The sequence below is a fragment of the Furipterus horrens genome, unplaced genomic scaffold (assembly GCF_987537825.1).
Source record: "Furipterus horrens unplaced genomic scaffold, mFurHor1.1.pri manual_scaffold_9, whole genome shotgun sequence".
NCBI classification, from domain to species: Eukaryota; Metazoa; Chordata; class Mammalia; order Chiroptera; family Furipteridae; genus Furipterus; species Furipterus horrens.
Window position 1 is genome coordinate 103126656 of NW_028327179.1, and position 25919 is coordinate 103152574.

Below are 25919 nucleotides of genomic sequence, written 5' to 3' on the forward strand. Positions count from 1 at the left end.
TCTTACCCATTCAAATTTTACATAATTAGTAATTTACATTATACAAGTAACTGCAATTTCACTATTCAAAAAAGTAGAGAGGTAGCCTTTGTGCACTTTGCTTCTTGACACTCAGCTGCCAAAAGTACCTGCTGGTCACCATACCAGAGGGGCCTTTCCAGCCCCGCTGCCAAGAGTCCTGGGGTCACCAGACACCTACAGGCGCCACGGCACTGACCGCAGGGCCTTCTTTAGTCAGGCTATTTACGGCGTAAGGATAGACTCCAGGTCTGAAGTCTAAGATGACATCTTAAAAACAAAATTTTACCAAGAGAAACTAACATTATTCCATTTGGTTTGCAGAATACCAAACTGGAAATTTAATGCATCAAAGTAAATAATCATCATCTCAAGTATCCTCGTTTTGGAAAAAAGCAGTAGTGGCAGTTAGAAAGCGATGACCCGGACATTCTCACGTCCCGGAATTGAATTAAGGCGGCTTAAGATAAGTTCTGATGTTGGAGCAGGACGCCTCTGCGTCCCTAATCAGAGTGTGGGCAGCAGGACACAACTGCCAGGCTCCAAGGTCAGGAGTCTGAGAAATCCGCAGGACGGCCACCCACGGAGGGTTCGTCGCGTTGTTACACTTAGTAAACAACAAGGGCCTGGAAAGGAGAGAGGTGAGAGGCCACGTGAAGAGGGGACGCGCAGGGGCCTGGCTCACCTCGCGCACTTTGCTGTGCACTGGCGACCTCCGCGGCAGGTGGATCCCGTGGTACATGAGGTCCTGGATGCAGTCGCATTCTATCACCTGCAGGACAAGCACGAGGCAGTGACGCTCGGAGCGTGAGTGTCCCACGGGCAGACAGCAGTGTGAGCGCCCGGGAGTCTGATCTGCTCCCCTTCTATCTCCTGCCGCCAGAGCCGGGTTTTACGTGTACACCTCTCCATAATTTTCACCAGACAGAACGCTGAGCTTCTTCTACCTTATTTGATGAAATACTACTTTGTGGTAAATGGCAGCCTAAGCCAGCAGGGCTCAGAGACTGAGAGAGGCTGGGCCCTGCGGCTGATAACCTCCGAGCCTCCCAGAACGACGCTGCCCTAGCACTAAGGTGGGGGCCAGGACGGCAGAGTGCCCAAGACGGGCCCTGGCGGGGCTGCAGCAGACAGGCAGGGCCAGCCACCAGGAGCAGCCCAGGGTCCCAAGGCACTATCTGGTCTGTGCGCCCGGACGCCATGGCTTTAGGAGAGAGAAGGAAAGCCTCTTACTAATAGTAAGCTCTTTCCCACTACCTCGGACAATATTTCCTCACCTGAAGCCACTCACAAATCCCAGCACCACCACACACGGCCAGACATGTGACGAGCTGGGAGACGGCAGCGCCACCTCTCAGCTCCCTGTGCCCCAAGCTGAGCAGAACACGGACCCCACAGGACGTGGCCACAGCCGAGGGGACCCGGCTTCCTCACTACACCGAGGGCACAGTTTACAAAGTGAAAGGGGGGAGGGCTGTGCGCTCTCCGTGATGAAATGACGTAAGCAAGTGCCTTTGGGAGACTTGCTGAACCCTGATCCCCAGAAAACTATAAAAAGCCATTTTTGAATCAAAGCTGAGAAATGTAAATATGGCTTATTTTTAAAAATTCCTCATAACTGTTCACTCTGCTGGGGACGACAGGCGCACAGGAGAGCGGAGGCCTGTCCGCCTGGGAGCCTGGAGCAAACGCAGAGCACAGCTGCTGGTGCTCATTCTGCACAGATCTAGTCGAACAACTAAGCTCTTGATAACGAACTTCTATTTTCCAAACCACTGTTGGAGAAAGGGGGGGCGCCACTACTCCTGCCAGTGAACGAGTTCCATGCGGGAATAAAACAATGCGAACACTGCACAGCAATGCCCTGGTTTTACCCTTTCCCAGTTCTAGAAGCTGATAATCTGCTTTCCCAGAAGAAGCCAGTGGTGAGCCCTGTAACAGAAACCAAGCTTAGCTGGGGCAGGAGAGCAGGACAGAAAATCAACTCCCAGTCTCAGGCACCCGCCCCCTCAGCCTGCAACCATGCCCCCCCACCAACTCAGGGCCCGCTCCCCAAAGGGAAAGACCCCTCTCTGATTTAAAGTACAAATTTTACTCTGAGGAAAAGAAAACACATTTGAGAACCTAGGGTGAGAAAAATGTAAGGGATAGCAGACAAAGACACTTTCTTTTGATTTTTTCCAACAGGGCCTTTGAATGCTTCATTGTAATGGTGAATTATGTAATACAGATGTTACACCATCATTAAAGGTCAGCCATATTCAAAATGAGTATCTTTAAATTCTTGAAAACAATGTAACCGAAAAATGCAGCCTGAGGTCCCCAGGCAGCACTGCCCAACAGAGACAGGTGAGCCACAAATGCCAGTTTAAGTTTCCTAGTGGCCACATGAAAAACAGAAAAAAGCAGGTGAAATTATTTTAATAATATGTTTTGCTTAACCCAATATACCAAAACACTGTCAACGTGGGCAGAGAGAATCGGCGCAGGTTTTGAATCACTCTTCCATGACTTCTTAGAAGGAGAATATAATAAAAATAAGCATTAACATTTAACAAAATGAAAATACCTCCAATATTTTCCCGGAAGCCTTTCTCCAAGCTCTGAAATAAACTTCTGCAACGTGCACCATCAAAGACCTATTAAAAAAATTTTTTTAATTTAATGCAAAGAATTATACCTTCTATGTGTATCATTTCAGGCACTCTCTTATCCCAGGGAAAAAGAACCTCAGTTTGGAGGAGTGCTTTGCAAAGCAACTGTAGAGACCTGTTAGCTATCCACAGCAGCATGTAGGAAAAGGAGAGTTTTCAGAGGGGGAATTGAAATAGCAAACTATTTTCTTCCTTCTCAGGCAAGGCTTCCCCAGAACTTTACTATTTTCTGTGAGACTCTGAGAACATAAGCCTAGAATCAAATTCTTAAGTAAAAACATTTTAAAACTTTGCAGGCTATGAGTTCCTTAAACTACCAGAGTGACTGTGGAGTCACATTTAGGACTCTGCTGGGTCGGCCCCAGTGTCCTGCAAACAAGGCCTCAGGATGTGTTCTGTGAGCAGCGGGGGCTCCCCGATCAGAGGCTCAGGACGAACCCCCACCGGCACCTGCAGCTTCTGGAGGAGGGACATGCTGCAGCAGGCCCACTTCGAGAGTGAGGGTTCCACCTAAAGCACAGACAAGGTGGCCAGCCTGGAGCAGATCTCGCACTGGCCTCGACACTGGCCAACATCAGACCCTTGCCACGAGCGCTTGGTTCTGGGGGAAGGGGGCGGGGGGCTCCTGGGCCTGCCTCTCAGCCCCCTCCCCTGCAGGGCTCTTCCCGCTCAGTGCTCAGTAAATGGGGAGCAAACCTGACGCCCAAAGGGCAGCAGATGTGCTAGTGAGAGGGGCTTCACTGCAACCAGGCTCAGATTTAACTGGTGAATAATCTAACTATTTAATGAACTACCACAAAGCAACATCTTAATCTTAATGTCATTACTGAAAAAGAATAATTTCCAATACAGGGGGAAAAAAACATCCAGTTACAAAACAGACTATAATAAATAACATGAGAGGTAATTTCTAAAGCTTCTGAAAGATCAATATAACTATTAAAAGTTGGCTCAAATAGAATCTTTCAAAACCAGGTTAAGACAGCACAAAATATTAGTTTTAATACTTACTTTTATTATTTGCAGATGACATGACAGTGTACGTGGAAAACCCTATAGGCTTCATCAAAAACTAGACCCAAAAAATGAGTTTGGAAAGTAGCAGGGTACAAAGTCAATATTCAGAGACCGATGACATTTTTATACACCAACAAGGAACTACCAGAAAGAGAAACTAAGAAAATAATCCCATTTACTATTGCAACCAAAAAAAATAAAGTACCCAGGATACATTTAACCAGAGGTAAAAGGCCTGTATTCAGAAAACCATAGGACACTGAAGAGAGAAACTGAGGAAGATACAAGTGGAAGCACATACCATGTTCACAGATGGGAAGAACTGAGATCATCATTTGGGGTAGTAGGGACTACCCAACGCAATGGATGGATTCAACACAATCCCTACTAAAATACCAATGGGATATTTCACAGATCTAGAACAAATATTTCAAAAATGTACAAGGAACCAAAAAAGACCCCAAATAGCCTCAGCAATCCTGAGAAAGAAGAACACAGTAGAAGGAATCATAATACCTGAATCAAGCTGTATTACAAGGCCATTATAATCAAAACAGCCTGGTACTGGCATAGAAACAGACACATAGATCAGGATACAGAGCCCAGAAATAAACCCAGGACTCTATGGCCAACTAATATTTGACAAAGGGGCAGGAGCATGTATTGGAGCAAAAAGAGCCTCTTCAACAAATGGTGTTGGGAGAACCGGACAGAGACATGCAAAAAAAATGAAACTAGACCACCAACTTACACCACACACCAGAATAAACTCAAGATGGATCAAAGACTTAAATGTAAGCTGAACACCATAAAGGTCCCAGAGGAAAACGTAGCAGGAAAATCTCAGGTGTCACACGTAGCAATATTTTGGCTGATATGTCTCCCGGGGCAAGGGAAATAAAGGAAAGAATAAACCAATGGGACTACATCAAACTAAAATGCTTCTGCTCTGCTAAAGAAAACATCAGCTCGATGAAAACAGCACGAATGATACACCAGACAAGGACATACAGGCGGCCCACAGGCACATGAAAAGATGCTCAACATCACTAGCCATCAGCGAGACGAGATACCACTTCACACCAGTTACAATGGCCATCATCAACAAATGAACAAACATGTGCTGGTGAGGATGCGGAAAAAAGGGAAACCTAATGCACTGTTGGTGGGAATGCAGACTGGTCCAGCCACTGTGGAAAACAGTATGGAAGTTCCTCAAAAACTAAAAATGAAACTGCCTTTTCATCCAGTGATTACACAGTTGAGATTATACTCGAAGAATCCTGAAACCCCAATTCAGAAGAACCTGTGCACCCCTCTGTTCATGGGAGTGCTATTTACAGTAGCCAAGTGCTGGAAAGAGCCTGAGCGCCCATCAGTGAGTGAGTGGATCACATGATGGATTCACATGATGGAATCCTGTGCAGCAGAAAGAAGGAGCTCCTGCCCTTTGTGACGGCGAGGATGGAACCGCAGAGTCTGATGCTTAGTGATATAAGCCAGGCGTCTGAAGACAAACACCCTGTGACCTCACCTGTAAGAGGAACCTAATGAACAAAATAAACTGACGAGCAAAACAGAACCAGAGGCATGGAAACGAGGAACAGACTGACAGTGACCAGAGGGGAGGAGGGAGGGGACTGGTTGAAGGAAGGCGAAGGAAGAGACAAAGGCCTTATATGCGTGACCCATGGACATGGACACGGTGTGGGGACTGACTGAGGGAAGGGGGCAACTATTACAACTATTAGAACTATTACAACTGTAATGGCATAATCAATAACAGTTTTAAAAATTACTTACTTCTGTAATCCCTGTAACTGGTTTTTAATGGTCCCGTGGATCATTTTAATAAAATTTGTATTCCAATTAAAGAGAGAACTAAGAAATCTTCTTCCCTATAAATTAAGAAAATAGGATATAATGATAAATTGAAACCAAATAAAAAGTTGCAAGTAAGAAAAAACAATTCTTTGAATGTTTAATAACAGAGGAAGCTCGTGTGATCATCACTCAGAACCTACAGACTGGAGCTGAGCTAAGGAAAGCGGCTCCTGCCGTGTGGGGTCGGCAGAGGGAGCCTCGCAGTGACAGCGCGTCAGCAGGACAAGGTGGGGTGGGCAGTGGACACACTGCGCCCCGTCCTTGCTCCACCACAGGGTTGCGCAGACAGGCAGTGACCACGTCCCCCGCAGCTACACTAGGCGGTCCGCACACAGTGCATCTGGCTGTCACGGGCAGCCACATACCCTAAAACAGAGAACACCTGAGACCTCGCATTCTGGGGTGGGAATGGAATTGACCATCAGCTCATTTCATCTTTAATAAATGAGAACAGGACTTGCAAATTTAGGAGGCTAGAATTTTCAAATGCACATAGGTCCCAAGGACAAATAGCACACACACGCCACGTAATGTGAATTTCTGTGCATGCTACTTGAATACACATATGAACCTCAAAAGCAAGCATATTTACCCACTGCAGAGGGCATGAAACACATCTGCCAAATATCCCTTGTGCACAGCACCTCTTCACTGCTGCCCCACGCTGGCTATGGGCACCACGGAAATGCAACCCACCTTCACACAAACGGCAGGGAACCATGCATGCAAAAGGCTAGTTTTAAAACATTAGTGTTGCCCTGGCTGCTGTGGCTCAGTGGATTGAACATTGACCCACGAACCAAGTGTCGCTGGTTCGATTCCCAGTCAGGGCACATGACTAGGTTGCACGTCAGGTCCCCAGTTGGGGGCGCGTGTGAGGCAACCCACACAGTGATGTTTCTCTCCCTCTCTTTCTCCTTTCCCCTCTCTAAAAATAAATAAATAAATTGTTAAAACAAAACAAAACAAAGCATTAGTGTTTACTGGAAATACAAATAACTTGTTAGTAGAGCACAGGATACTTTTTGTTCACCCAGAATGACTGAAAACTGACCTAACCAAATGAATGATGAGTCAGGAAACTAAGTAGATATCTTAACTACAAAAGAGCACGTCAGTTAAAAAAAGCCGTGCCACTCACAGGTGTGTATGTGTCTATGCCACTTGCACACACACGCGCGCGCACACGCACACACACACACACACACACACTTTAAACAAACGTAATCCATCAACTGCTATGTGTAAGCCAATGGAAACAGGGTCACACGTCTGAATCTGCTACTTCTTTCCTCTCCCCCAAAGTTCCTAACAGTCCTGGAGATCAAGGCCCAGGCCGCGTGACCACTGTCCTTTCACAGGATGGCACGTGACAACAGCAGGCCGCCCAGCCAGAGCGCGTCCTGCGAGCGCGGCACCAGCCAGACGCTGTGCTAAAGGCTCTGCAGCGTCACCCCTGCCTCCTCACAGTGGCTGTACCCACTTTACAGGAGAAGCAGCGAGGCTGGAAGTGGCCTCATTGAGGCCAGCCCTCAGGAAGCGCCAGCAGGGACGTGAACACAGCCCCCGGAGCCGGGGACGAAGGTCTTGGTCAGAGCGGGCAGGAACCACGCGGGGCCCTTGCCCCTGGCTGGCCGGGACGTGCACTGTGCAGAGGGGCAGCCTGGAGCAGCTTCTCCAGGTAGGAGCTTCTGAACGGGCACCCCTCCTCCAGCTCCGCCTCTGCCTCCAGGGTATGCCTGCCCAGCAACGAGCAGAGCATCGGGAAGGCTGCATCCTGCACACAGCACGTCTTCTGTGTGGCCCCACCGTGGGAACCCAGTCAGGCTCAGCAAACCACCCCAGAAAGACCTGCGACACCACGTCAGCACCGTCCCTGAGCTGTGCAAGTTTTAATTCTCTAGCAGCCACATTAATGAAAGTGAAAGAGAAGAAATTAATTTTAATATACTTAGGTAAGCCAATATATCAAAACTTTCACTTAGATATATAATAAACATATTAATGAAGCATTTTACATTCCTTTTCATACTGCTTTTTTTTTTAAGATAAAGAAAATATATCTATTTTGTAAGACTTCAGCTCATAGCTTCTGAGCGCCTTAATTATTTTCCCTCTTAATGGAAACCCAAACCCAGACAGCTAGCCTTCTCCGAGACTTTTGTGTCCCTTCAGTGTCCCTGCCCACAAACGGGCTCTGGGCTGTGGCACTAAGCAAAAGTGACAGGAGGCCCTCCCCATCCCGTCCTGCGCTAGAGGCTCAGGCTAGAGCACCAGAGCCCTCGTGAGCCAAGCCTGGGCAGGGAGAGCGCGTCCCAGCTGTGCAGCGTGGGCACACGTGGCCACACCGCTGGGGCCCTTCGTCCAGAGCCCACGGGGCAGGAAGGGCCAGCATGTCCCACAATGTTGAGCTTTTCACACAAGACCACCAATCACAGAAGCTGAGCCTCTCCTACCCCCGCCCCTTAAAAAAAAACCGTTCCAGGTGACGTCTGGGATTTGCTTCAGAACAATCCCAGAGTGGGGTGGAAGGCAGGAACAGAGAGGAAACAAACTGGCCTTGTGCTGGCATAATTCCCACTAAGCCCGAGTCCCTGTGTGTTTTACACTGAAGGCCACAGGGTAACAAGCCACACTTCGCGTGCTCAGAACGGACGGTGCAGCCGAGGACCAGGGCCTCTCTTTGGACTTACTGGGTGGGCAGAAAAAAGAAATCAGGAATACTGTGTGATGATAGTTTTGAGTATGTGTCAATTAACACATTAACTGCCACATGAGTTATATTTAGCTCACCCTAGTTTTAAGCCTGGAGTCTTGTGTGAAGCGTACACAACTCCCACGTCACTTTGCCTTGGGTGCCTCGTGGTGCACAGGCAGCTCACGCTCCCACGCTGTAACATACAAAGTACGTGAAGAGTGGCCTCATGGATAAAACCCTGCAGATGGTTCGTGAGAATCTTCCTTACTGATGGTGCTATTGTTAAATTAATACAGGCGATTTAAAAATGTGGATCAGATGAATAGAAGTTACTTTCTATATATTTTAACCTTTAAATTTCACTAAATCTGATATGTAAACAAAAACACTTCCTTTATTATTTCCAAGTTTTCCCATTACTTTTTCATCAAATCACAAAGAAATATTTTGTTCTCGATGCTTTTATTCTATTTTCGTAATAAAACATCGTGGCTCCAGGGAAAACTATTCTTTTTCTAGTGTAGCAGTCAATGTGTTAACCTGTAATTAAGGCAGAGGGTCAGACCTCCTCCATGGGGAAGTGCTTTCTCAACCTTATTTTTAATCACTCTTAATTTAAAATGCAATCACGGTTCCCCCAGGATTGGCACAGCCCCCTGTCACCATCCGATTTAATGATGAAATAAGCAATGACTTGCAGAATGTTTGCTTGGTACCATCACGCAGTAAAAACTGTGCAATCAATATTATAGCCCTTGACAGCCAAGCACAGCCCTAACAGCAAACACGTGAACACAGAGAAGACATCCATTCAAATGCAGTTCACAGCCCTGGCTGGAGCGTGCAAGAGGCAGCCACACACGGATGTTTCTCTCCCTCTCTCTCTCCCTCCCTTCCCCTCTCTCTAAAAGTAAATAAATTAAATCTTTAAAAAAAAGTTCACAAATATGCCAAAAAAGAAAACTCTATTTACCTCTTCTTTCTTGATAAAATTAACACTTATGAAGCACTCGAGTAGCATATTTTTAATTTCTCTACTTTCCTCCAAATCATAATCAAAGCAATATAAGGCTTGATGAATATGCCAAAGCCGACTTATGTCTGCACCCTAGGAATGACAGAAAGAAAGAAAAACAAGAAGTTAAGAGGGTTTTTTATAAACAGTAAGGTCACATTTCAAATTAGCTATAAGAAAATGTAATCACAAATAATTACAATTCTCGATTATTTATCAAAAAGGAAGAATGACAAGAGAAAACAGACGTAAACATTTGCAAATGTCACTTGCAACTCTAGAGAAGCCTTCTTTAAAACAGGCAAAGCACGCCAGACACTGGCGCCTGGCTGCCCAGCGGCTCCTGACCCGTGAAGAGGTCTGAGTCTGTGACTGAGGAACCAAACTTTTCCTTTTCTACAGTTTACATTAAATTTAAGTAGCCCCGTGTGGCCAGTGGTTACTGCAGTGAACAGTGCAGATGCAGAACATTAGGAAGATGTGATTTAAAAGTTAAACAAAAAGGACTGGAAAATAGATTTCAAAAAGACAAATCAATGTGGCTTAAGGATCATTTCCAATTGCTCCCAGGGCAGTCGGGGAAGTCAGCCAGCTGAGGGCCCTGCCATACTGCTAATGCTCCTCGGAGACTCACGCGTGGATGGAGGAACGTGAGCGGCCAGAGCTGGCTAGAGGCTGCTGGCAATGTGCAACAAGAGCTCCAAGTTCACACCACTAACCCATGACGTGCATTTCTAGAACCCTTCCCCAAGGAAGGAAAGAGATGAGGTGGGGAACATCAGAGACAAATTCCTACATGTCCCTAAAATAGCAACAATTGCTTTGGGTGTTGGACTTATGGATGATTTTCATCTTCCTTATTTTTCCTTTTCTTCATTTGCCCAATTTTCTAAGATGAACGTAAGCATCTTGGTGTCTTGACTGGGGGGAAAATGTTCTTTTTCTGGATTTCTGAACTGCATACCAAAGGCTAAAGGATGAGAAGCAGCCCGAGTCACTCACCTTCAAACATGCTGTCTGTCCATTGGTGCTCAGGCCTGGGCTGCACTCTGAAACCCCCCACCCCGTCCTGACACCCCCAGGGAGTGGCCCTGCATCGGCCCCAAAGCTCTGCCCGACGACTTAGCCCCCTTTGTCCTCCTCGGCGCCCAGACACCTGGCCTGGGACCGGCAGGGGGTCTGCCTCTGTGGGCCCCCTGAGCACCGGCAGCCACCCCAGCCCGTCTCAGGACCGCCTCTCCCCTGCCTCTTCCTGCCTGGAGCTCCCACGAGAAGGTGGAAGTGGAGCAGTCCCCTTGCAACCATGATGTGACACGAAGGAGGACAGGACCACACATGGGAGGAAGACGGGGACGCCCCGTGGGGTGAGCACACACAAGTCATAGCTGGTATAAACCCGCTCACATACTGTGTTCGTCTGGAGACTCTTCCTCAGCAGCAAGCTGAACGCAGTCTTGCCCATGTCCTCCTTGGCCGGCAGGCCCTTCTCCCACCACGTGACGCACAGACCCTGGATGGCGCCCTGCAGCTTCCGTTCTGATTCAGGCAGCGCGTACAAGATACCTGAAAGAGCGCCCAGAAAGGACCCCGTCGGTCTGCAAAGCCGACACTGGTGCAGATTCAGCGACAGAGAGCAGCGACTGTCAACCTTCTTCTTCCCACGGTGCGAACAAACTGATGACTAAAATTCTGCAGCACACCAAAAAATGCAATTTTGATTTATTCACACCAGACGGCTACTGTTGTACCGGCTGTCATTTTTTAACGTGACGGTCTAAGGGAAGAGGCAGTGCCCCTGACTTTAGAGTCAGGTATTAGTGTGTGTTTTACAGACGCCTGCGGCACACCGGCTGAAAATCACTGGCAGAGAGCACTGAGACCCGAAAAGGTTTGCTAAGCAAGTGTTAAGTTTATGTGTAACTTGCCGAAAATTTATACACATTATTTACAGGATAGAAATGACAGTAATTAAAGAACAGTTTTACTACTGCTATAAAAGCAGAATTGTACAATGGGAAGGCAGAGTGGACACGACGTGGAGGCCCCTGGAGGCGAGCGCCCCGATGCCACGGGGTGGCTCGCAGCAGAGCAGCCAGGTACGCTGGCCGTGAACCCGCTTATGGCCACCCCTCAGGGTGCTGGCCTCCAGTTCTGGCTCATGGGTGAATTTAGTAAAAGCAGCTATTAAAATGAATACAAAAACTACAGTGCTTTTACTAACAGAAAAGTTTAATAACTAAAATATTAATAATGTGCCCATAATTATAGCCCACAGATATTGGAATGCTATTATAGTAATGTAAAATTCCTGAATTCATGCAAAGTTGGAAACTGCAATATCAGCACTGATCATTTTACCAAACAGTTATTTGAACACGGTACAATTAAGCAAAATGGTGGTAATATTCACAAAACCCCTGTGAGCCGTTTTTATATTGATTAGGGATCACTTCTCAATAAGCACAATTCCAGGGCAAGAGCCCCACACCCAGCAGCGCACCACACAGACCCATGGGCCCAGTGACGCTGCCACGGGGACTAGTCAAGGGAACGCACTGCATGTCACTCCCAGTCACACAGGGGGCACAGGTACAAGGGAGATGTTTCTTAAAAATCATTACTTAAAAGTTATTTTTATATCTATAAAATAATTTTATGCACTATTTTGGAATCACATCTCCAGATTTTCATAGTTTAGTCAAAACACGAACTTTTAGTGTAGGAAAACTCTACTAGTCAACAATCATTCCTAAGGTCATGGTCATAACACATTTAAAGAAAAAAGTATAATGTCGCAAATGTTTGGTTAAATGTAAACTATCTGGCAGCAATCACCAGCTGAGAAACTTAGAATCAGACTGTTTCCCCTTAAAAAGTTCTTACCGTTGCTCCAGCAGGTCAGGGAGACCCCCCGGGAAAACCTGCCCACGATGGCAGGCAGATGCTCAGTGATGCCTCCTGAGCCATCTGAGGCGCCGGCATGCGGCTGGGACTAAACCCATGACTCCAACTGGCCCTTGAATGCCGGATCCTCCACTGCCTCTGGCCGAGGCAGAAGAGCCTGACTGCAGCACTGGGCCTCAGCCCCACTCCCTCCAACACCACCCCAGCTCCCCCTGCAGAGCACGGCCCCAACGCCCCCTCTGAGCATGCCGCACGGCACCAGGCCAACTCACCGTTTAATATAACAGCACATTCCAGTAAGGCTTCGTAGTTCTCACTTTCATTTATTACAGAGACAGACGCGAGAATCACAGAGGTAATTGCATGGATTATTTCTAGAGCTTTTTTCTGTAAAAAAAAATATATATATATATCAAAATATGAGTAAATTAAAAACCAATGTAAAATTCAATTTTTAAAAGAATGGTAAGTTACTAAATTTATAAATATCAGGCCACATTTGTAGCTTATTCTAAAAAGTGAATTGAAGTTGAATACAAACAAGTCAGTTGTCCAAACAGTACCACAGCACTGACTCCTACTGTACATCAGCAATGGTAGGGTTACAAAGGGGAAACCACAGTCAACAAACTTCTACTGCTCAGTGTCGGACTTTAATTTTTTCTTAAAACAACGATACACAATAAATAACTATCTTTTAACAAAGAAGAGGGGAATTATCTTGTTTCTGAAGGACCCACACTACCATTTTTGGACTGTGGTCTGCGTCCATGTCGTCCTCAGCCTGGGCTTCGGCGGCCGGCCACCCCTCCACCGGGCTTTCCAGCAGCACATCTGTCAGTAGCCTCCTGAGCCTCTGCCAGAGCTCCTCCTTCTGCTTCCTTGATAATTCATCTAGTAACTCATTCAGGTTGAAAGGGTCAGAAGCATCTTCCTGTAAAATATAACACCAAGTGTTATATTTCAAACACAGAGTATTAGTTCTAGCCTTTTCATAGTGGCATCAAAGGAAAGTTTAACTGCTAACTCAGGTCCAAGTTCAAGAGCTTGGTGGTAGTTTTCAAAATCCATTCAAACAAGTAAGAAGTAGAGGGTTATCAGGCGGAAAGTAGCAGATTCCTCCTCCACTGGTTCAGCTCGAGGACCCTAATCTTTAGAGTTTAAAATTGTACCCACTTAGCAAAACCTCCCCCAAGTCAACCATCCCTACGTCCACCACCTGCAGGCCTGAAACCAGGCTGCAGAACAGCGCGGTCTGGCCGGCTGACTGCACGTTAGGTTCTGGTCTCCAATCACCTTGCACCCTCCACACCCCACTTCTAGTCAACCGAAAGCACTGCTCACCCCCGAGCCAACAGACTACTTCAGAGCGTCTCGACTCTCCTTCAGATCGCTGACCCCCCCACCCCCTGCCCCTCTGAGCAGATGGCCCCGTCCTCTTGGACGCAGCAGAGAGAGGCCACTACCCAGGGCAGAGAGCCCAGCTCAGAGGGGCCCCTAGAGCCAACCTGAGCAACAGAGGCAGCTGTGACTGTAGCCCGCAAGCACAGGAGCAATCAAGGGGCCACACTGACAACTCACACGCACACTCAGACAGGTTACCAGCACACAGCACAGCACAGAACGCCAATGGAAAAAACCACAACTTTAGAGCCATCGCAGGAATAAGTGACACGTGCAAGAACCATCCATGGAGGCTAAACCCCCGTGTGTGTGAGGCTGAGCCTGAGGAGCAGAGGCAGGCCGGTTCCCCAGATGCCACCTCCTTCCCCACGGGCCAGGTCACTCGCTGACTGACTTCGAAGCTTTGGTGGAGAAATCTGGGACGCCCACCCAAGCGACAGTCACGGGGCCTCCAATGCAAGCTCCTGCCAAAACCCATGCAATGAATGTAATCAGATCATCAAACAAAAACAAACTGAAGGATGTGCCACAAAGCAGCTGCCTGAACTCTTCCAAACTGTCCATGTCATGAAAGACAAAGCTCGGCGGAGAAACTCTGGGTTAAAGAAAAGCAACCGGCGGTCACCGCTGAACGCCAAGTGTGATGCCGACTACGCACTGCAGGTAACGGGGCCACATGTCCTGACGGAGGATTTCACCGTGATTATCCATGGGAATAACTGTTCCAGAAAAAGGCACATGGAACTGCTTAGGGATAACAAGACACACTGCTTGCAGCTGACTCTCCAATGAGTCAAGAACAGGCTGACACAGAGAATGACAGAGAACATGGCTAAGCTGGGTGGGGGGCCCTTTCTCCACCCTACGCCCATGCCCCTCCTCTGGGGCCTCTGGCCTGCGTGTCCCCAGCCTCCCCTTGGCCCACTCAGATCTCTGGTCAGATCCACCAGTCACCCCACCCTCTCCCCCTGCTTCACAGAGACACACGTGTCCTGCTTCTCTCTCTCCACCAGGCAGACTTGGCCCAGGACGCAGGAAACACAGGCCGCCAGTGAGCACAGGCGGCGAGGGTTCACGGGGACGACGACTCTTCATTCACGGACGTAGGTTCAGAGAAACGTTTTATGTGAACAGGCAGCACACGCCAGAGCCGCACACAAACTTACGTCCAGTCGGATGAAGTGCAGGAAGTCGGCGGTGCGATCGGCCGCCGCGGCGCGCACGAAGGCCTCGCGCTTCTCCATGGCGGCGGCGCCGCCGCGCGCTCCGGGCATCCGGCTCCCGGGCCCTGGTCCCGTCGCAGCCCTGGAGGGAGACACGGGCGTCGGACACTCAGACACGCGCAGGGCGCGCACCTCCGCCCGCGGGACGTCACTCGGTCCCGACGTGCCAACCGCGCACAGACGCCACCGCCACGCGGAGCTTCTAACAACATTCTGACCGCAAACAAGTCACGTCCGAAAGCACCGCCCGCGTGCTGTCCCTGCGGACAGCATCGCGCGGCACTGCGCTCAGGGATGGTTAACGAGGGGAGCCGCCCCAACCCCGCACCGAGGGCCCCAGGGCGGCGCTGCCGGTGGCTCCCGGGCCGCGCGGGGCTCGTTAGCGCCGCACCCCCCGTGGGGCTCAGAGCTCGCCGCGCACCTGCGCAGCCCGCGCCCCCGAGGCCCGAGGCTGAACGAGTGACGGACACGCGGCCGGGGAGGGGGGGGCTGCGTGGGTGCAGCTGCTCCCGCGGGAGGAACGCGCAGCCTGTGACGGCCGCGGCGGCTTCATGCACGGAACACGGCGCCGCGGGGCAGGGCCCGCCTGCTTTCCCCCCAGGCCCCCGCGTGAAAGCCTGCACCGTTACACGGAGCCGCGTGGAAACTTTCGGGGCCCAGAGGCAGCACTGCGGGGGCCCCCGGGCCCGCGCCTGAGCGAGGTCTGCGCGGCCCGCGTCCTGCCCCGGCCCCGCGGGCGGGCGCAGCGCGCACTTCCTGCGGCCACGCGCTCGCGGCGGCTCCCACCAGCTCCGGCAGCAACGACGCTCCCCAGCGCTGCGCCCGGGCACGACGCCGCCCGCCCCCACCCGGGCTCCCCGTCGGCGCCCCCGTCCCCCCGGAGCAGCGGCCCCCGGGCAAGCCGTTGTGCGCAGGACGGCCCGGGGGTGCCTGACGGCAGGTTCCCCTGCGCACAAAGCCGGATGAAGCCCCGCGGGCCAGGCCCGGGCGACGGTCCGTCCGCTGCGGGGCCAGTCCCGGGGGAGGACTCGGGCGTCCCGCGCCCAGGCCCCGCCACCGCCTCTGTCACGTCTCCCCAGAGACCTCGGCTGGGCCGTGAGCTCCGACGCGGCCCACGCGGAGCGTGCGGTGCTAGACGCTCGACCCGGGCCCCCCACGCCGTGTCCCGGGCCCCTGCCCCGAGCCCGTGGCGGCCCGGCGCCCCCGGAGCTCACCTCGGCCTCGGGAACCGCCGTTTCCCGCGCTCGGACCAGATTCAAAACCGCCCGCCCGCGCGCCCGACGCGCTCCTCTCGCCCGCGCGTCACCACGCGCCGCTCTCGCGAGACCCGGGAGGACCTGGGTGGGGCCTCTGGAGAGCGCCCGGCCCCGCCCACTCGCCCCGGCCCCGCCTTTTCCGCGCGAGCTCGGACCCCGGCGTTTGCGGTCTGACAGCGACATTAGTTTCATCGTCGGCTTCGACATAATTATGAAGACCGACTTCCCCGATAAAGCGGTGACGTCAGGCTATATACGCGATGAAATCTGAGTACTCTCGCAAGGGTACTGTTTTGCTATGGTCCGTGAATCACGTCTCCCGCAGAACGTTATATATAAAAATTGGTATTTTAGTATTTTGTGACCATAATGCTGTAGATCTGACAACTTTCAATGTAGGAGGGATAAAAATACATCAAAGCCATATAAATTATAATTCAAGGATTGATTAAATTTGAAACTAAAAAATTTTTGAAACACACCTCAATGCTATGCTTGAGTCTATTTTTAAAATCAATTTATGTTTCCAAGGATGAATATTCTGATTTTTCATGTTTATAGATGCAAATACAGAGAAAATTTGTTTATATAAATAAGGGCACAAAAAATAAAAAATTAATAGCAATGTCACGTAATTCCTTAAACATATTTTAGTTAAATACCAAAAGTCACACACTGATTATCATATTTGTATCAGCTAATGACTTAATTTGGCTTTCCTTAACTTTTTGTTGAAAGCAAAAACCTGGAAGCAACCTGAATTTCACAAAGGTTTTTATCCAGTCACTTGAAATTATTCCCTTTGTCAGATTCTAGGAAGTTTACCAAAGACCTCTACCCAGATACATTAAATTGCTATTAACTATATGGGTTACTTTTTCATTTCAAGGCACTTTTGTCAAAACATTTATTTTTATTTTTAAAAATATCTTATTTATTTTTAGAGAGAAGGGGAGAAAGAGGGAGCGAAACATGGATGTGAAAGACACCAATCTGCCGCTTCTCCCACGCTCTGCCCTGTGTGGGCCTATCCCATGACTCAGGCATGTGCCCTGACCACGAATGAAGCCTGCGACCCTTCTCTCTCACATGGATGTTTCTCTCTCCCCCTCCCTCTCTCTACAATGAAAAAACGTCCTTGAGGATTAAAAAACAACAAAAACCTTATAATGTGGTAATGAGAAAAGGTTTAGAGAATTAAAATTGGACCTCCACAGCAGCATAAACTAAGGCTGAAGCTGTTTGCAATATATACCAAAAATGGTATAAATCTAGCTAAAATAATATCTGATAATAAACCAAGTGTCAAGTTCAGTTTTTTAAAAATTTTAGTTTATCTTTTTATTGGGCAAATAAGTCACATGGCTCAGACTGAAAGGAACCCTTACCTTATTATCCTTTTCCTCAATATCCTTCCAGAAATATTTTCTGCCTACTAAAAAAAACATACGAAGTGTGTAATATAATCATCATAATTGCAACTGCGAAAATGAGCTACGATAGCTGGTCACTAGCTAGAAACTTAAACACTTAACATAGGGTTAATAAGAAGGAGCAGTTCTGGGGAATTCTGGGCCAAGTAAGGGCGGGGCTCACCCTGGCCACGGAGAGCTAAACAGGACACCACCTCAGGGCTTGAGTCACTGATTCCGAGTAAGGGCGGGCTCCTGGCTCATCAGGGGCAGCTGCAGCCATGTCCTTCCTTTTTGTGGGTGTACCCTTTACTCTCTGAAAGTCTGAACTGGGAATTGTGGATGTGTTCAAACAATTAAGGAAAAAGCAGAAGTAATTGGAAGCTTGAGGCCCACACCTGCGCCCTACCTGTGGGAATGGGGCCAACACGTTCTGCAGTGCACCTGCTGTGCCCCGGATTGAGTGACCCCGTCAGGAACACCGGAGAGGGGTGGGAGGGTGAAGGCCGGGCGTCTGCTGCAGGTGCACCTCGTTCTGTCACCCCCTCCTCAGGTGAATGCAGACTCAAGGGAGGGTGAGGTGAGACAGGTGAGCTGGGCGCACAGAGCAGGGCTCCTGGGGTTTACCTCTCCCTTCCTGGACTGTCATTCCTAACACCATGCCCGACCTTTCCTTCCGGAACCTGTGTGCACCTCCTGCTATGATGACCCTGGGAAAACTGAAAAGGTGAGCTATCCGCCTTCTTCTTCCTCCTGGGTCCTTGGGGAGGGCCGCCCCTCTTGGGGAGGCCACTCGGAGCAGGGTGACTCATGGAGAGAGACAGGAGGTCGGGGCAAAGCATTCTCGGCCGCGGGTCATCAGTGTCTTGAGCTGCACATAAGAATACGAAGCCTAGACCTTCTCCATGCCATTTAGATCAGACGGTCGAGGGGTCAAGCTGGGCACATTTTTCAATTAGTATTAGGGCCCCCACAGGGTCCTAATGTAAAGGTTATAAGTCAATCTCAGAAAATATGGACGAGGGGTCTTAGTGGCACAAGCAGGCCATCAAAAGTGCTGATGTGCCCGGTCATGCTGAACCCAGTGACCAACATCTGCACTGTGGGGCAAGGCGCCGCATCAGCATCCTTCTGAGCTGGGCACCTAACACAGGACATGCTCACCACCCTCCACCCACAGAGGGACAAATGATGGGAGTTCCATCCAAACCCTGAGCATCACTCAGCCATGGAAAGGAACAAGGCTTAGATCCCCTACCGCAGATGGTGGGGAAGGCCCCAGGGCAGGTCCCACTCAAGCTGAAACCGACAGCAAACCCTACGAGACTAAGTATACTAGAATTTAGCTTTTCGTTACAATTGTTAAATTAGCCCTTCTTAGCTGCATATCATGTAATCCTGTGCTGGAGCCCGGAGGCTTGCCTGTAAGGCAACTGTCGGGGAAGACTGTAAGGATCCACTTTGCTTAAGACAATCAAATGTAGCCAGCTAAGCACAAGAGGTATAGCTTTGTTTTATTCCGTTAAGATAACACCACTGAGTCCCAAGATGTCTTGCAGAACTCTTAAGCAGGAAGACCCCCTGGCCCGTCACGAGGCCCTGTGGACAGGATGCTGCCAAGAGCTACATAAATCAGACAAAGAGTTGCTGAAGCTTGATAAGGACTGATCGATAAGCAGAGCCCACGACCCCAGGCCCCTTCCTTATGACCACTCACGACTCTTCGCCTTTAAAGCCCCCAACGATACGCCGTTGGGGAATTTGGGTGTTAGGTGATGGCTTGCGTTCTCCTTGCGTAGCCCCTGCAATGAAATGACCAGAATTCCTCAGCCATGGCTCTTGGAGTTCAGCAGCGGCTTTGCCCAGCGAGCTCCTGGCAGACGAAGGTGACTGTCACCCCAGCCTTGCAGCAGACATGCCAGCGTCCCTGCTGGTGGCTCAGAACAGCTCCATTTCAATACTTGTTGGTGCTCTGGTTATAAAGCAAATATAAAGACTGTACTTTCTACTCTTAATTATCTTCCAGGAGAGTGGTTTTCAAAACCCACAATCTGGGGTGGGTGGATGAGGGTCCGATTAAGATGGAAAAAGAGGAGTGACCGCAGCCATCGGAGGTGGTGCTTTTGCAAACGGAGGGTCACAGAGAGCTAACATGAACAGTATCCTGTACTCACTCATCAGCTCATGGGATCCCACACTAGAATTTCCATTTCAAACGACAAAGGAGGAACAAGTCACGATTTAGCTAACACAGAAGTTTTATTGAAGAAATACACGCACTGTCATGGAACAGCATGAACACGGAGGACCTTCTCCAGCACCACAGCCTCTGCAGCTTCCCATCGGCAGCGGCGGCCCCCAGAGGCGGGGCCCCAGTGACGCCACAGTCTCAGTGCCCACACAGATCTGCACCTGGGTTGGCTTCCAGAAAAAGCAGGGCTGAGCTCTGGACCCAGTGTCTGTGCGAGGAATTCTCATCGTTCAGAATGGCAGTTCTACGAGGCTCCTGTTTCCGTCTAAAGTTTGGAAACGACACCTTTATAGTTCCGTAATTTAAGGCACAGGACTAGAAACCCACATGGACAAGCAAACAATTCAAATTCAGTTCAGCAAATGTCCCTGACTGGTTTGACTCAACATGGAAAAGGTAAAGGTCCCCTTCCCCGGGGGGCTAGAAGAACTGGCGAGGAGCATGCAGGGCGCCTTCCCTCACGGGGCGTGCAGCACCGAGCCGGCCTCATGGCTGGTCCTCACGCTTCCCTACAGAACACAACGCCTCCCTTTGAATCACACCCAAGAGGTGCTACTGCGTCCTCGGTGCCACCCCTTCCTCTGCCCCCTCCCCGGAGAGGGGCCTGGGAACCTACAGGTGGTCACTATCAGGAGGCGGGCATCCTGCGGCCAACAGCTTTGTAGGGCCTTTTTGCCCTGCATGGTATTTCTTTTGCCTAATTGCTTACATGAAGCAACCCATCGAGTAAAACACACCAATGGGAGAAGCACAGGGTTGCAATGGCCAAGCGTTTAAGATGTTGGTAGGAACGACTGGTGTGCTCGATCCCAGAGACGATGCAGAAGCCTGTCCACAGCCCTGACGCTACGAACATCTCCGATCAAGGGAACATCATGGGCAGCAACCACACTGAGTAACGTCCTGTCTTGCTCAAGCTACGGAGGTACCGCAGTTACGGGCCCTACATGCGTGTCTGTTCATGTGTTACCGGTAGACCTGTGCACTTCCTCCTGCACACTGAACAGGAGACAGTGAGGCCAGATGGGTCTGTGGACGACCTGAAATGTGCTGTGCAGCTGGAGGCCCCATGATAAACAGCCCTGTGGTTCATGTGCAAAGTGACATGAATAAAACCCGCTGATGGGCAGCAGTGTGTGGGGCGACAGCCAGCCCACCACAGGCCGCTTCATGGTGAGACGTGCCACTCAGTCACAAAGCTCCTCCCCCGCCGCGTTCACACTGAACTCTAGGGTCTTTCCACCGCTAAAAAGCACACAGCATTCAAACGCTCTCTGCACGCGTGCGCGCTCCGTGGACAGGCACGCACAGCTCAGGCCACGGCCACAGGACACTCTTAGGGATCTAAAGCAGGCTTTTAATCATCTAAGAAGAAAAATATATTCCAAAATAACAATGGTGTGACAATATTTGGATACTGAGGTCAGTCGTGGCAGCAAGTAAGGAAACCCAGGGAGAAGTGTCACCCCCAAACGCAGTGCTGACAGCCTCGGTCCCTGGCAGCCTGTGTGTGAGGGCAGAACGGAACCGAGAGCCAGCTCAGGCCCCGTCCTGGGCTCACCTGTGTCCCACCGACGAGTGAGAGCAGCAGCTCTGGGCTTCACTCGCGTCCGGCACTTTCCCCGACTGACTTCACAGCCCGTTTGGTGCCGTGGGAGCTGGTCTTTCCTCTCAGGCTGGGAGGACTGGGAGCGTTAGCAAAGCTCGCGGCTCTCTCCCAGCGGCCTGGCTCCCGGCCCTGAAAGCCTGGGGCACGTCTTAGAGAAGGCAGAGCTGGCACAGGGGCACTATCTCATGAATAAGTTATAACAAGCACTTAGAAACTTCCGACGTTTCATTTTATGTAAGAAATTTCAGAGTAGCACACGATGATGTATGAACCATGACAATTCTCTCCATACTTTATGCAACTTAGCTATATAACACTTCCCCTTATAAGCACTTCAACTAACTTCTCAATAATACATCTTCATAGTTACGAAAGTGTTAATATTTTAATACTCTCTTTCATTGATAATGGGCAGAAATATACTACTGTTTCATAATCTTTTAGCATTTCTTTTTAAAAATAAACAGCGCAAAATAAGAGAACGCTTTCCTGCAAAGACGAAAATGATTATTTGTCATAAGAATTTAGAAGAAAATATATATATATTCCTTAAACCATTTTCTTCTGAATTCAAACCAGCATGTAGAGATTATAAAAAATAGAGTCTATTTACATGGCACCGTGTGCCCCAGGGATGTACAAAACCAGGCAACAATGAAGCGCACAACACGCCTGTCTCCCACACATACCGTTGAACACGACACAGCACGAACTGCGATCCTACTGCAGGCTGCAGTAACTGCTGAAATGCTAGCAGGAGTCAAACATACAAAATTTAACAATCACATCGGTCAAATATGCCTAAAATGTCCACGTTTTATAAAACGATTAAGGTGTGTCCAGCGAAGAACGTGAAGTATAAAAATAGCGTCGGTGCGTGGGGGAGGGCGCCTTCCAGCACCAGCACGCAGGGCGGGCGATGCACCAGGGAGCACCCAGGCCCAGCTCGGCCTACGTCACCACGTGCGGTCTCGTCCCGTCTTCCGTGAGGTCATACCTGAGGGCACGGGAAGAGGAAGGCAGACAGGCGGTCAGGGTGGACAGTGTCCACAGCAGGCACTGGGCTTCTCTACCTGGTGGCTTCTCATCTGGGGCAAGACACTCACCACTGGGTCCAGCCTTTGGCCAGCTCTTCAGACGCCAGAGCGACCAACACCTGTGGGTCAGAGGACGTTCGTGAGAGCGGCTGAAGGAGTCCCTTAGGCCTCGGCCACTTCCCCCGTCTCCCCAATCTATGGGGAGCCCTCTATTTTCAGTCTCTCGTTTTCCAAACAGAAACACCTATGAGCTGAGTGGTTGACCCCACCCAGGAGGTCCTCCCTGTATCCATCGGTCTTCAGGTTTGACCACTGCCAAATGTCAGCGGGCACCAGGGACCCAGGCCCACGGGTCACTAAGTTGGTACAGACTGTCCACAAATGGCCCCCGCATCAAAGCCTCACCCCAACTTTACCTCCACGTACGTTACTAACGACAGCGCAAGCTTACGCAAGAGCTAAATATGGCCAGGGACAAAGACTGAAAGGAATTCGGAGAAAAAAAAGACAATGATTTATTAGGAAAGCAGCAGCTGGTTAGCGGAGGAGGTAGACTTGTAAGAGAACAGCCTCCCTTTGGGTTTTCCTTCATTGTGATACTTGAAAAAAGAACCTTTCCTCGACTAGATGTTCATGGCATCAGTATGACGAACATGCCAATACTGATTATGTAAAAACAGTGAAACAACTTGAAATATCTCCACAACATACGATGTCTTAGCAGGCCCAGTCTTTCACAGTCGCTGTTTTACCAAGAAGCACCGATCACAGGTAAGGTTACCGCTTTCTACTCATGCTCTAAAAACGCCCCCTGGGCAGTTGTTGAGCTTTTACCAAGTGGAGGATTTTTTAACCTTACTTTGCCAAGAAGCCCTTTGTCTTTGGACAGGAAGCCGCCGCTGTTCTTCACGGCAACGTCCAGCGTTCTCCTCTGCACGTCTGGTAATGAAACGCTAAAATCAAAGCTGAGAGAGAAAGAAGACCTGCCTGAAATTCCTTTGTCATCTCGCTGTAGTTTATTATAACCAAACATGACATTTCTGCTTATGAGGTCACTCCAAGTGTTACAATACTTTTGTGATCACAAAACAAGGGTTCTTGTGCTGGATGTTTGGGTCCAGCGTTTTGTGAAATCACAAAATCGAAGTACTTCTCATCGTTCTCAAACGTAAGAGAAGACTCCAGCCCGTGTCTCCGCACGTACGGGGCGGGGCAGCTGGAACGTGGGACCATGGATGTTGTCTATGGCCCACGGGGAGTCAGACTGGAGGCTAAAGGAGAACAATTTCAAAGCCAGGTGAACTGATGAAAGTGTCCTGCGATCCGGCTTCGTGGGCAGGAAAAGGCCACACTGTGCTTTTTAGTAGCCGAAGTCAGATACCACAAACTAAAATGCCTTCTAGGAAGCAAGTCCTCGAGGCCAGCTTTGTGTGGCTGCGGGCAGTAGGGTCTCTGGCAAACCCAAGGACCGAGGGCCTGCGGCCTGGGAGGGACACGGCTGGGACGTGGCCGGCCCTCCCACAGAGCTGCCACAGCTACAGACCCAAACCTGGGTCTCAAAGTCTTCAGTGCCACCGCTGGGCAGGAACCCCAGCAAACGCAAGGTGCCCACGGCAGGACTAGGTGCGCGCCTGTCAGTAAAAACATGACAAATGACTAGCCGCATCCTTAAAGGTGAACTGTAAACGGAATTAGTAGATACTGATACCATTCGACTTCATCATTTCCCAAAACGCTGGTGGTTTCTTAGCGACAGAGGCCTGCAGATAAGACAACACGTGTGCGCGGACGGGGGCTCTTTACGGCCCGAGGACGCTCAGGGGGCCGCACCCCCACCCCTACTGGCCACAGGCAGAGAGGAGCCTCTATGAGGCCAGACCACTAATGAGATTCATAAAACCCTAGAACAATGATGCCATTCTTTCCACTAATTTTTAAACTGTTTTGGAAACCAGTTGTTTTTCACAAGAATATTGTGTTTTAAGATGTTGTAGGTTTATTATTTTTTAAAATACGTGTATTTTAATACTCTCCATTTTGACTGATCACTCAGTTCTCTGGGGTCGTCAGTCGTTGGTTCTTTATCTCACGCCCATCTCCCACCCACGTTCACAACTCATCACTCCCGCCTGAAATCCACGGAATTTACTGATCATAACAGGTTCCCATCTGCCAGCCCGGAGTTTTCACTGGATCCCTCGGCCCTGTGCAGGCCCGAGTCCCTGGAAGGCACCAACCAGGCCTTCCTAATGGAATCCAACAGTCTGCCCCAGCTGAGTCAGTCCATACCTCTGATCAAACACGGGGTTCAGTGTCCTCTTCGACACGTGTGTTTTTCTCCTTCCTGACCGCCTCTTGTCTGGTAACAAGTACACGCGGACGTAGGGGTCGGAGCCGTCTTCAGAGAAGGCAATGAGATTTCTTGTAACACAAAGAACAGCAGACATTAGAGTCTAGAAAAATGACAATTAGCGTCACACTCAAATTCACTATAGCAGGTCCTCAACTAACAATGTTCTGTCATAATGTCCATGAGAAAAAAAATCCCTAAAGGGGAATGGTCTGCTTGGAGCTTGCACGTCCTCTGTGTCCTCTCCAGGGACGCCGGCTCCCTCCCACCTCTGAGAGACGTGCACAGGAGGAAAACGGGGTGCCTGACTGCCTGAGTGAGCGCAGTGGAGGCGCGCATCGTGTCCAGGGCTGGTTCCCACCTTGCGCCCTGAGCTGCCGGGAAAGGCTCTGGTCACTCATGACCCAAAACTGGAATAAGGGGGTTGGAAAATGAATGATCTCCTTTGTTTTCATTCAGCTTCCTAAAATGTATGTAGAGCTCACATTTATCTCAATGTTCAATTTTTGTTTTAGGAATTGGGTGATGTTTTGAAGACCAGAAATACACCACGAGAACTTAACTGCTGCTTCTATCAATTATGTGCAATGCCTTCCAGCTGTTCGCTTACTGACCGGCCTGAAGTCTCGTGAATGGACTGTTCTGTTGGAATTCTCTAAAGTAGCTTTCTGTAGTGATTACCTCTCAGTAGCAAGAACATATAAGGTGCTCAACACATACATATTGAAATGAATTCTACGTTTATACAGTCATATTTCTAAATGTCACTAATTTCATTTTTCTGTGTTTCCAATAGCTTTTTATAAGGTCCACACCCTTATAAGTCACATAAAGGAAAATGGCTCCAGACCACCAGCCTCAATCCAGCACAAGGACACACACTGTCCCTCCCTGTGCCTCATGTCACATCCCGGGTCAGAACACTGACACACTGAAACAGGCCCCTCCCGGCCGCAGGGCAAGGCCTCAGAGCCGATGGCAATGGGAAATTCACGTCCTTGAAAGATGACAGCAATACGTATTGGGACCCATCCACTCTTGGGTCCTCTGAATGTATATAAATTTACTCCTAGAAATTTAATCCCCCCAAAACACGTCAATAAAAGGAAAACATGGGCCCCAGCCGGCGTGGCTCAGCTGGGCATCGTCCCGCAAACCAAAAGGTTGCCTGTTCAATTCCTGGTCAG

At 49.7% G+C, this 25919-nt stretch overlaps 2 protein-coding genes across 3 annotated transcripts in view; both read right to left on the minus strand.

The window, feature by feature from the left end:
* NCAPG2 (non-SMC condensin II complex subunit G2) overlaps positions 1–14895 on the minus strand; it is a 42290-nt gene extending 27395 nt beyond the window's left edge. The window contains exons 1-8 of the mRNA XM_090287743.1: positions 14761–14895; positions 12936–13124; positions 12463–12577; positions 10695–10849; positions 9245–9379; positions 5493–5587; positions 2588–2657; positions 704–790 (exon numbers count right to left, since the gene is read on the minus strand). Of these exons, the coding sequence (XP_090143869.1) occupies positions 704–790; positions 2588–2657; positions 5493–5587; positions 9245–9379; positions 10695–10849; positions 12463–12577; positions 12936–13124; positions 14761–14868 (954 nt within the window). The 5' untranslated portion in view covers positions 14869–14895. The remainder of the gene's footprint in view (positions 1–703; positions 791–2587; positions 2658–5492; positions 5588–9244; positions 9380–10694; positions 10850–12462; positions 12578–12935; positions 13125–14760) is intronic.
* Positions 14896–21072: 6177 nt separating this feature from the next.
* ESYT2 (extended synaptotagmin 2) overlaps positions 21073–25919 on the minus strand; it is a 53716-nt gene continuing 48869 nt past the window's right edge. For both annotated transcript variants that reach the window (XM_090287745.1, XM_090287744.1), the window contains 4 exons: positions 24672–24803; positions 23242–23347; positions 22452–22501; positions 21073–22342 (listed from right to left, as the gene is read on the minus strand). In XM_090287745.1, the coding sequence (XP_090143871.1) occupies positions 22297–22342; positions 22452–22501; positions 23242–23347; positions 24672–24803 (334 nt within the window). In that variant the 3' untranslated portion in view covers positions 21073–22296. The remainder of the gene's footprint in view (positions 22343–22451; positions 22502–23241; positions 23348–24671; positions 24804–25919) is intronic.